The following is a 12464-nucleotide window of genomic DNA, read 5'->3' on the forward strand; positions in this document are numbered from 1 at the left end:
GAGGAACACACAGCGTTGGGTTAGGAGGAACACACAGCGTTGGGTCAGGAGGAACACACAGCGTTGGGTTAGGAGGAACACACAGCGTTGGGTCAGGAGGAACACACAGCGTTGGGTCAGGAGGAACACACAGCGTTGGGTCAGGAGGAACACACAGCGTTGGGTCAGGAGGAACACACAGCGTTGGGTCAGGAGGAACACACAGCGTTGGGTCAGGAGGAACACACAGCGTTGCGTTAGGAGGAACACACAGCGTTGGGTTAGGAGGAACACACAGCGTTGGGTTAGGAGGAACACACAGCGTTGGGTCAGGAGGAACACACAGCGTTGGGTCAGGAGGAACACACAGCGTTGGGTCAGGAGGAACACACAGCGTTGGGTCAGGAGGAACACACAGCGTTGGGTCAGGAGGAACACACAGCGTTGGGTTAGGAGGAACACACAGCGTTGGGTTAGGAGGAACACACAGCGTTGGGTTAGGAGGAACACACAGCGTTGGGTTAGGAGGAACACACAGCGTTGGGTTAGGAGGAACACACAGCGTTGGGTTAGGAGGAACACACAGCGTTGGGTTAGGAGGAACACACAGCGTTGGGTTAGGAGGAACACACAGCGTTGGGTCAGGAGGAACAGACAGCGTTGGGTCAGGAGGAACACACAGCGTTGGGTTAGGAGGAACACACAGCGTTGGGTTAGGAGGAACACACAGCGTTGGGTTAGGAGGAACACACAGCGTTGTGTCCCAAATGGCTCCCTATAGTGTGCACTACTTTAGACTACATGCCAAATGGCTCCCTATTCCCTAATAGTATCCCTATGGGTCCTGGTCAAAAGTAGTGCACTACATAGGGATTAGGGTGCCATTTGGGACTCACACCTTTAATGACATTGCGAATGAGATGTGCTTATTACCTGTCTCTGGCTGTAAGACTCCTTCAGCTTCTTCAGATGGGTGGTCATTTTCACTTTGAAGTGAATTTCACTGTTGTCCTGAGGTGGGAAAAGAATGAATCGATTCCAAATTAAACGTTTCAAAATTGTGGGTCAACTGATATAAAAAATGGTATAAATAATTCACTATGATAAACCTAACCCTAGCTATGTAAACTTACATACAGCTACTTATCACCAGCATCTTCAGTATAATTCTCTTACTCCAAAACTTCTTCCTTACCTGACCGATCACTTTCAGTTTGATGTACTCTCCATCCTTTTGGTCTCCTCCATCTGGACCTGAAGGTTTCGTGTCCTTCAGGAGAAAAGGACATGAAGCTGGGCTTGTATTTTAAAAAACTGGGCTTGTATTTTAAAAAACTGGGCTTGTATTTTAAAAAAACTGGGCTTGTATTTTAAAAAAACTGGGCTGGTATTAAAAAAAAAACTGGGCTTGTATTTCAAAAAAACTGGGCTTGTATTTTAAAAAAACTGGGCTTGTATTTTAAAAAAAACTGGGCTTGTATTTAAAAAAAACTGGGCTTGTATTTAAAAAAAACTGGGCTTGTATTTAAAAAAAAACTGGGCTTGTATTTTAAAAAACACAACAGTTACTGTTTTAGCGAGGTCTGCAGACGTTATCGCCCAATGGCTTTTGTTTCCATTTACTCAAGCCCCTCCCCTGCCACATCAAGCCCCTCCCCTGCCACATCAAGCCCCTCCCCTGCCACATCAAGCCCCTCCCCTGCCACATCAAGCCCCTCCCCTGCCACATCAAGCCCCTCCCCTGCCACTTACAACAACAAATATGAGAGATCACACCTTCCTCTGACAACCGGTTTCAGGTCGCCATTTGCATTTGAGGTTTGGTCCAACAGAATAGGTCACACTGACACATTATTTTACTGTAATAGAGTGCACAGATGCAGTACTTTATACCATGGCATTGTTGAATACTCATATCTGATTGGCTTGAAGGGCTTTCTAGAGCGTGCAGGCCGAGGGGGTGTGGTATATACCCAATATACCACGGCTAAGGGCTGTTCTTAAGCACAATGCAACGTGCCTGGATACAGCCCTTAGCTGTGGTATATTGGCTATATGTGTTTTTTTGCTATTATAAAACTGGTTACAAACATAATTGGAACATTTAAAAAAAAAAAAAAAATGTTTTGTCATACCCATGGTATACGATCTCATTTACCACAGCTGTCAGCCAATCATCGTTCAGGGCTAGAACCACCCAGTTTATAAAGGGAATTATAAAGTAGGTGATTGGAGCCCTGAATGTCTTACAGCCATGACATATTTATTATTCCATTAGCTACACATCATCTTTCAGTTACACATCTTAAAAACATTACAATACATTCAGAAACACATTTCACAATACATTAACTGTGTTCCCTCAAGTCTCTACTCTACTACCACATATCTATAACACAACATCAATGTGTACATGTGTGTATTGTCAGTATGTTATTGTGTGTTTGTATGTCTGTGTCTATGTTTGTGTTGCTTCACAGTCCCCGCTGTTCCATGAGGTGTGTTTTTATCTGGGGGTTTTTCAGTCGAATTTTACTGTTGGCATGAATTACTTGATGTGGAATAGAGTTCCATGTAGTCATGGCTCTATGTAGTACTGTGGGCCTCCCATAGTCTGTTCTGGACTTGGGGACTGTGAAGAGACCTCTGGTGGCATGTCTTGTGGGGTATGGATGGGTGTCTGAGCTGTGTGCCAGTAGTTTAAACAGACCTCTGGTGGCATGTCTTGTGGGGTATGGATGGGTGTCTGAGCTGTGTGCCAGTAGTTTAGACAGACCTCTGGTGGCATGTCTTGTGGGGTATGGATGGGTGTCTGAGCTGTGTGCCAGTAGTTTAAACAGACCTCTGGTGGCATGTCTTGTGGGGTATGTATGGGGTGTCTGAACTGTGTGCCAGTAGTTTAAACAGACCTCTGGTGGCATGTCTTGTGGGGTATGTATGGGGTGTCTGAGCTGTGTGCCAGTAGTTTAAACAGACCTCTGGTGGCATGTCTTGTGGGGTATGGATGGGTGTCTGAGCTGTGTGCCAGTAGTTTAGACAGACCTCTGGTGGCATGTCTTGTGGGGTATGGATGGGTGTCTGAGCTGTGTGCCAGTAGTTTAGACAGACCTCTGGTGGCATGTCTTGTGGGGTATGGATGGGGTGTCTGAGCTGTGTGCCAGTAGTTTAAACAGACCTCTGGTGGCATGTCTTGTGGGGTATGGATGGGGTGTCTGAGCTGTGTGCCAGTAGTTTAAACAGACCTCTGGTGGCATGTCTTGTGGGGTATGGATGGGGTGTCTGAGCTGTGTGCCAGTAGTTTAAACAGACCTCTGGTGGCATGTCTTGTGGGGTATGGATGGGGTGTCTGAGCTGTGTGCCAGTAGTTTAAACAGACCTCTGGTGGCATGTCTTGTGGGGTATGTATGGGTGTCTGAGCTGTGTGCCAGTAGTTTAGACAGACAGCTCTGTGCATTCAACATGTCAATACCTCTCATAAATACAAGTAGTGATGAAGTCAATCTCTGCTCCACTTTCAGCCAGGAGAGATTGACATGCATATTATTAATATTAGCTCTCTGTGTCCATCCAAGGGCCAGCCGTGCTGCCCTGTTCTGAGACAGTTGCAATTTTCCTAAGTCCCTCTTTGTGTCACCTGACCACATGACTGAACAGTAGTCCAGGTGCAACGAAACTAGGGCCATATCAGACCATATACCATAGATATTACAACAACAAAAAAGTTGTATGTTTTAATTAAGTTTGTAACCAGTTTATAATAGCAATAAGGCACATCGGGGCGGTTGTGGTATATGGCCCATATACCACATTGTGCTTAAGAACAGCCCTTAGCCGTGCTATTTTGGCCATATACCACACCCTCTCTGCCTGTACACTCTAGAAAGCCCTTCAAGCCAATCAGATATGAGTATTCAACAATGCCATGGTATAAAGTACTTTATAAACTGGGTTGTTCGAGCCCTGAATGCTGATTGGCTGACAGCCATGGTATCCGGTAGGCCTTCATTGTAAATAAGAATTTGTTCTTAACTGACTTGCCTGGTTAAATATCTGATCTGATATGGGTCTGATATATCATGGCAGGTTGCAGGCCTAAGAACAGCCCTTAGCCGTGGTATATTGGCCATATACCACACCATCCCTTGCCTTATTGCTTAAGTGTCTGCGTGCTGTTGGTTAGGGGGGCACCTGTATAGCCTACATGATGAGATTTATGGACAATAGAGCGATATTATTTTACATTTTTCTAAATATCAGCCAAGCATCGATGATCATGTCACCAGAATAAGATCCTCAATATTTATTGGAAAGAAGCAAACTCAATCACCTTTCACCACCCCTTGAAGTTAATCATAACTTATTTAATCTGTAGCCTAATAAACTACACGCTTTTCCGATCCACACAACATGTCTTGTGACTCCAAGTTTACTTAGATATGATGGTCGTGTCAGTATTTGCTCATAAAAGCGTTTCCACCGACATTTCTCACATAATTAATTTTAGCGATAAAAAAAAAATAATCCAATCTTTTCTAACATATTTTGTTTTTTTGTCGACATTTGGAAAGTTTACCGGAGGGGGGAAAACATTGTTTCCAATCAGGCCTGTCATAACTTTTACTCTCGCATAAAAAGGTAGGATGGAAACCTGGTGATGCAACGATACGCATACTAACGTTAGTTAGCTACGTTAAGCTAACAATGGACCTGCTTTCCCTCTCAAAACATATAGCTAGTGGGCTATTTATGTCCTCTGGTTTAAACTAACATGTCTAGCTAGCTAGCTAAATTACAAAAACGATATGAGCCCACTGCTCTAACTACCTAGTTAAGTTAGTTAGCTAATATCGAACTAGCTAGATTACAAATACATAGCTGCTAGGTTCGTAGCTAACGTTAGCGGCTAACACGAAAGCTAACATGGTGGTTATTAAACATCGCTAGCGAATTGGTATAAGTTTTGTGACTCACTCGTGGTTTAAATGTACTGTTTTTGGTGGTAACTGGTATAGGTTATAGTTATCACTTACTGTATCTGACATCTTGTTCTCTGTAAATTAACTAGGGCAGTGTTAAAAACCCGTGTTGTTGACAACAATCTCTTCGCTTTTCTTCAACGAATCCTCGACTACCAAAACGGTAGCTACGCGACGTCATTAGGAAGAGGAGGCTCTTACCGGAAGAGGATGTCCCCGGAAGAGGGGCTATACGGAAGAAGCTCTCCCCGAAAGAGGGGCTATACGGACACGCCTGGTGTCCTAATTGAAGATGTTTTGTCGCGCTGCGAGTGTCGAGTGGAGATGAACGGATTCAGTTCAGTTCAGTTCAGTCCTGATGGGGAGAGGCTGTATAGACACAGGTCTTTGTAGTGGTGCGCATGTCAGCTGTTTGTTCACCAGCAACCGACCACAATAGCTAATAACCCATCAGCAACCGTCCGACTATAGCTAATAACCCATCAGCAACCGACCACAATAGCTAATAACCCATCAGCAACCGTCCGACTATAGCTAATAACCCATCAGCAACCGACCACAATAGCTAATAACCCATCAGCAACCGACCACAATAGCTAATAACCCATCAGCAACCGTCCGACTATAGCCTATGTGATAAAGTGAGAATCTGATGCCTACACCCCACTCTAAACCGATAATATAAAAAGTGACCTGTAGTCTACAGTCAGAAACGGCTAAACGAGTTTTAACAGGGGGATGCAGACATTGTTCTTCCTGATTTAGATGTGTTTCTGCTATTTATTAGTCAACTTGTCTGTAATTAGGCAGATGCACCTTCTCTTCTGGCATTATACACTGAGTATACAAAACATTAGGACTTTAAATTTTTTTTTAACTAGGCAAGTCAGTTAAGAACATAAGAACAAATTCTTATTTATATTGACGGCCGGGGAACAGTGGGTTAACAGCCTTGTTCAGAATGACCGATGTTTACCTTGTCAGCTCAGGGATTCGATCCAGCAACCTTTCGGTTACTGGCCCAACTCTCTAGCCACCTTCCTAATATTGAGTTGCACCTCCTTCTACCCTCAGAACCACCTCAATTGGTCGGGGCATGGACTCCTCAAGGTGTCAAAAGCCTTCTACAGGGATGCTGGCCCCATGTTGACTCCAATGGTTCCTCTGGAAGCGAAAGAAACGTACACCTGTTTAGCCGAGGTGTTTTCAGAACACTTGGAAAAGAAAAGAGAGAGTCACAAACTCTAGGAGCTCAGATGCAATAATTTAATAACCTAATAACTCTTTAATACTGTGCGTTTCCCAGCCTCTGTTCTGGACCTGGGGATTATGAAGAGACCTCTGGTTGCATGTCTTGTTTTGTATCGATGAGTGTCTGAACTGTGTTGCCAACTGATTGAACAGACAGTTCGGTACCTCCCAACACATCAACCATCACCAGACCAATAGTGATGAAGTCGATCTCTCCTCAACTTTGATCCAGGAGAGATTGACATGCATGTTCCTGACATTCACCCTCCGTGTACATCTAAGTGCGATACGTGCTGCTTTGATCTGGACCAACTGCAATTCACCTATGTCCTTCGTTGCCACACATGACAACACAGCTGGGCAGCAGTAGTCCAGGTGCGACAAAACTAGGGCCTGTAGGACCTGTCTGGTCGACTGAGATGTCACTGAGATGGACAAACCTCTTCCCATTTTAGCAACCATTGAGTCTATTTTTTGACCATGACAGCTTGCTATCTAGGGTTGCACCCAGCAGTTTAGTCTTCTCCACTTGCTCAATAGCCACATTATTCAATAATAGTTTAGCGTCGAGCGAGTGATTTGTTCCAAAAAATGATGATTTAAGTTTTTGACATATTTAGCATCAGTCTGTTGCTGGTTACCCATTCTATAACTGACTGCAGCTCTATGTTAAACCTATTGGTAGTTACCCATTCTATAACTGACTGCAGCTCTATGTTAAACCTATTGGTAGTTATCCATTCTAGAACTGACTAGAACTCTATGTTAAACCTATTGGTAGTTACCCATTCTAGAACTGACTGCAGCTCTATGTTAAACCTATTGGTAGTTACCCATTCTATAACTGACTGCAGCTCTATGTTAAACCTATTGGTAGTTACCCATTCTATAACTGACTGCAGCTCTATGTTAAACCTATTGGTAGTTACCCATTCTAGAACTGACTGCAGCTCTATGTTAAACCTATTGGTAGTTACCCATTCTAGAACTGACTGCAGCTCTATGTTAAACCTATTGGTAGTTACCCATTCTAGAACTGACTGCAGCTCTATGTTAAACCTATTGGTAGTTACCCATTCTAGAACTGACTGTAGCTCTATGTTAAACCTATTGGTCGTTACCCATTCTATAACTGACTGCAGCTCTATGTTAAACCTATTGGTCGTTACCCATTCTAGAACTGACTGCAGCTCTATGTTAAACCTATTGGTAGTTACCCATTCTATAACTGACTGTAGCTCTATGTTAAACCTATTGGTCGTTACCCATTCTAGAACTGACTGCAGCTCTATGTTAAACCTATTGGTAGTTACCCATTCTAGAACTGACTGGAGCTCTATGTTAAACCTATTGGTAGTTACCCATTCTAGAACTGACTGCAGCTCTATGTTAAACCTATTGGTAGTTACCCATTCTAGAACTGACTGCAGCTCTATGTTAAACCTATTGGTAGTTACCCATTCTAGAACTGACTGTAGCTCTATGTTAAACCTATTGGTCGTTACCCATTCTAGAACTGACTGCAGCTCTATGTTAAACCTATTGGTCGTTACCCATTCTAGAACTGACTGCAGCTCTATGTTAAACCTATTGGTTGTTACCCATTCTAGAACTGACTGCAGCTCTATGTTAAACCTATTGGTCGTTACCCATTCTATAACTGACTGCAGCTCTATGTTAAACCTATTGGTAGTTACCCATTCTAGAACTGACTGCAGCTCTATGTTAAACCTATTGGTAGTTACCCATTCTAGAACTGACTGTAGCTCTATGCTAAGGGTGTCAGGTAGCTATTTTACTGTGGTAGTCGACGTGTTTACTGTTGAGTCATCGACGTACATAGACACGCAGGCTTTGTTCAAGCTCAGTGGACGGTCATTTGTAAAAACAGGAAACAGTAATGGCCCTAGCCGGCTGCCCTGCGGTAAACAACACTCAACTGAATTTGCATTAAAGAGGATTCCATTAACGAGAACCCTATGTGTTCTAATATATACAGTTTAGCCTTAGCCAAATACATTTAAACTCCTTTTTTTTCACAATTCCTGACATTTAATCCTAGTAAAAAAATCCCTGAAGTGCACCAGTCCCTCCTGCAGCAAAGCACCCCCACAACATGATGCTGCCACGCCCGTGCTTCACGGTTGGGATGGTGTTCTTCGGCTTGCAAGCTTCCCCTTTTTTCCTCCAAACATAACGATGGTCATTATGGCCAAACAGTTGTATTTTTGTTTCACCAGACCAGAGGACATTTCTCCAAAAAGTACAATATTTGTCCCCATGTGCAGTTGTAAACTGTAGTCTGTCTTTTTTATGGCGGTTTTGGAGCAGTGGCTTCTTCCTTGCTGAGCGGCCTTTCAGGTTATGTCGATATAGGACTCATTTTACTGTGGATATAGATACTTTTGTACCTGTGTCCTTCAGCATCTTCACAAGGTCCTTTGCTGTTGTTCTGGTGTTCTACAATTTTTCTTCTGAGGTCTTGGCTGATTTCTTTTGATTTTCCCATGATGTCAAGCAAAGAGGCACTGAGTTTGAAGGTAGGCCTTGAAATACATCCACAGGTACACCTCCAATTGACTCAAATTATGTCAATTAGCCTATCAGAAGCTTCTAAAGCCATTACATCATTTTCTGGAATTTTCCATGCTGTTTAAAGGCACAGTCGACTTAGTGTATGTAAACTTCTGACCCACAGGAATTGTGATACAGTGAATTATAAGTGAAATAATCTGTAAACAATTGTTGGAAAAATTACTTGTGTCAAGCACAAAGTAGATGTCCTAACCGACTTGCCAAAACTATAGTTTGTTAACAAGAAATTTGTGGAGTGGTTGAAAAACGAGTTTTAATGACTCCAACCTAAGTGTATGTAAACTTCCGACTTCAACTGTAGGTAACTCTCAATAAACCCTCTGTTCTATTAGATAGGGAACCCTCTGTGTTCTAATAGATAGGGAACCCTCTGTGTTCTATTAGATAGGGAACCCTCTGTGTTCTAATAGATAGGGAACCCTCTGTGTTCTAATAGATAGGGAACCCTCTGTGTTCTAATAGATAGGGAACCCTCTGTGTTCTATTAGATAGGGAACCCTCTGTGTTCTATTAGATAGGGAACCCTCTGTGTTCTATTAGATAGGGAACCCTCTGTGTTCTAATAGATAGGGAACCCTCTGTGTTCTAATAGATAGGGAACCCTCTGTGTTCTAATAGATAGGGAACCCTCTGTGTTCTAATAGATAGGGAACCCTCTGTGTTCTATTAGATAGGGAACCCTCTGTGTTCTATTAGATAGGGAACCCTCTGTGTTCTAATAGATAGGGAACCCTCTGTGTTCTAATAGATAGGGAACCCTCTGTGTTCTAATAGATAGGGAACCCTCTGTGTTCTATTAGATAGGGAACCCTCTGTGTTCTATTAGATAGGGAACCCTCTGTGTTCTAATAGATAGGGAACCCTCTGTGTTCTATTAGATAGGGAACCCTCTGTGTTCTAATAGATAGGGAACCCTCTGTGTTCTAATAGATAGGGAACCCTCTGTGTTCTATTAGATAGGGAACCCTCTGTGTTCTAATAGATAGGGAACCCTCTGTGTTCTATTAGATAGGGAACCCTCTGTGTTCTAATAGATAGGGAACCCTCTGTGTTCTATTAGATAGGGAACTCTCTGTGTTCTGTTAGATATGGAACCCTCTGTGTTCTAATAGATAGGGAACCCTCTGTGTTCTATTAGATAGGGAACCCTCTGTGTTCTAATAGATAGGGAACCCTCTGTGTTCTAATAGATAGGGAACCCTCAAGAACAAACAATGAGGCATGAGGATGGGTGTTGAGGGACCACTTGTCACATTATTCAAGGTGGGTTTGTGTTGTGATAAATAATGCATTTTCTGTCCAGGTAAAGATGGTGATAGAGCATTGGAAAAAGACCTACAGCACTGACCAAATGTCTCTTTGTTTTCCAGTCCAACAGGAGTGTGTCCCCCCTCAGGCCATCCGGTACACAGACATCCTGTTCCAGTGGGATCTGAACGCGAGCGTCCAGTTGTGAAGACTACAGGAGATCGAGCCTGTGGACGTACAGGTCAGTTGTGACAGCCCTGATCTGTTTCACCCTGTCTTTGTGATTGTCTCCACCCACCTCCAGGTGTGACCAGTTTTCCTCATTAGTCCCCGGTGTATTTATTCCTGTGTTCCCTGTTTGTCTGTTGCCACTTCGTCTTGTCAAGTCAACCAGCGTGTTCTTCCGTGCTGCTGCTGTTTCTTATCTCGCTCTTTCGCTAGTCCTCCCGGGTTTTTGACCCTTGCCTGCCTTGACTCTGAACCCGCCTGCCCTGACCTCGAGCCCGCCTGCCCTGACCTCGAGCCCGCCTGCCCTGACCTCGAGCCCGCCTGCCCTGACCTCGAGCCCGCCTGCCCTGACCTCGAGCCCGCCTGACCTGACCTCGAGCCCGCCTGACCTGACCTCGAGCCCGCCTGACCTGACCTCGAGCCCGCCTGCCCTGACCTCGAGCCCGCCTGCCCTCGAGCCCGCCTGCCCTGACCTCGAGCCCGCCTGCCCTCGAGCCCACCTGCCCTGACCTCGAGCCTGCCTGCCCTGACCTCGAGCCTGCCTGCCACTCTGTACCTCCTGGACTCTGACCCTGTTGATGATATTTTGCCTGTCCACGACCTGTCTCTTGCCTGCCCCTTGGATTATAATAAATATCAGAGACTCTAACCATCTGGGTCTCGCCCTGTGCCCTTATATCAGTAACTCATCAAATGTGATTTAAAGATATATCTGAACAGTATGTTTGTGTATGGTTCTCATGACTTAAGGTTGGATGTTAAGCAGTGGAGGCTCCTCAGAGGAGGAAGGGGAGGACCATCCTCCTCAATGAATTTCATACAAATTAAAATTGTAAAACATTAAAGTTATTTTTTAGATAAAACTGTACTAAATATAATCACGTCACCAAATAACTGATTAAAACACACTGTTTTTCAATGAATGTCTACAGTAGCCTCAACAGCACTCTGTAGGGTAGCACCGTGGTGTAGCCGGAGGACAGCTAGCTTCCGTCCTCCTCTGGGTACATTGACTTCAATACAAAACCTAGGAGGCTCATGGTTCTCACCCCCTTCCATAGTCTTCGTCCGGGTACACGTCCTCCACTGACTGCACCTCGTTGGGCACGGCTGGCTTCCTCCACTCGCAGTCCACATTCGTAAGGGCCAATATTGTGAACCGCCAAAGTAGGCTGCATGGCTCCACTGATGAGCTCCATGGAGGCATTCACATGTGGGAGAGGGAATCCCCTGGTCACCGATAGAGACCTGCCAACAGGAAGTGGTTATCTATAGAGACCTGCCAACAGGAAGTGGTTACCTATAGAGACCTGCCAACAGGAAGTGGTCACCGACAGAGGCCTGCCAACAGGAAGTGGTCACCTATAGAGGCCTGCCAACAGGAAGTGGTCACCGATAGAGGCCTGCCAACAGGAAGTGGTTACCTATAGAGACCTACCAACAGGAAGTGGTCACCGATAGAGGCCTGCCAATAGGAAGTGGTCACCTATAGAGGCCTGCCAATAGGAAGTGGTCACCTATAGAGACCTGTCCCTCACTATAGCTGGTCTTCTCCACATGGTCAGACTTCTAGTGGTCTTCTCCACATGGCCAGACTGATAGTGGTCTTCTCCACATGGCCAGACTGATAGTGGTCTTCTCCACATGGCCAGACTGATAGTGGTCTTCTCCACATGGCCAGACTGATAGTGGTCTTCTCCACATGGCCAGACTTCTCCACATGGCCAGACTTCTAGCGGTCTTCGCCCCTTTTAATGCTCTTTTGCTCGTCCTTGAAAAATACCATGAGTTCTGAAATAGACACCAGAATCGCCAGTCTGTATAAACAATTATCTAGGCTAAGCAACAGGAATTTGGTGACACCTTAATTAGGGAGGACGGGCTCGTGCTAATGGCTAGAGCAGAATCAGTGGAATATATATCCCCACTCAGCAGTCTTCTCTAAGACTAAGTAATACAAAATAATTTTTGTATCTACTGCTCTGCTAACTAGCTAGCTAAAGTGTAGTTAGTGGCTAGCTAAGACAGAGAAAGGAGATGAGGACTTCAACGCTTTATTCAATTAATTTCAATACAGCACGTGGATTCATCATGGACTGCTGTAGTCTTGTCTTCTCTTTTGCTAATTAGCTATTCAATTTCAGTTTATCCTATTCGAAATATAATCCAAGTGTATTGTTGGAACAA

General features: G+C 44.5%; 1 protein-coding gene across 2 annotated transcripts in view; it reads right to left on the reverse strand.

Moving 5' to 3' along the window:
- The window catches only part of LOC106582552 (small ubiquitin-related modifier 1), a 14305-nt gene extending 9001 nt beyond the window's left edge, over window positions 1–5304 (reverse strand). For both annotated transcript variants that reach the window (XR_006761246.1, XM_014165739.2), the window contains exons 1-3: window positions 5010–5304; window positions 1175–1249; window positions 913–990 (exon numbers count right to left, since the gene is read on the reverse strand). Coding sequence is in view for 1 of the 2 variants with exons in the window: in XM_014165739.2 (XP_014021214.1) it covers window positions 913–990; window positions 1175–1249; window positions 5010–5021 (165 nt within the window). In the remaining variant the exon portion in view is untranslated. The remainder of the gene's footprint in view (window positions 1–912; window positions 991–1174; window positions 1250–5009) is intronic.
- Between the last annotated feature and the right edge of the window lie 7160 nt (window positions 5305–12464).

This window comes from Salmo salar, chromosome ssa21 (assembly GCF_905237065.1).
Source record: "Salmo salar chromosome ssa21, Ssal_v3.1, whole genome shotgun sequence".
Lineage (NCBI taxonomy): Eukaryota > Metazoa > Chordata > Actinopteri > Salmoniformes > Salmonidae > Salmo > Salmo salar.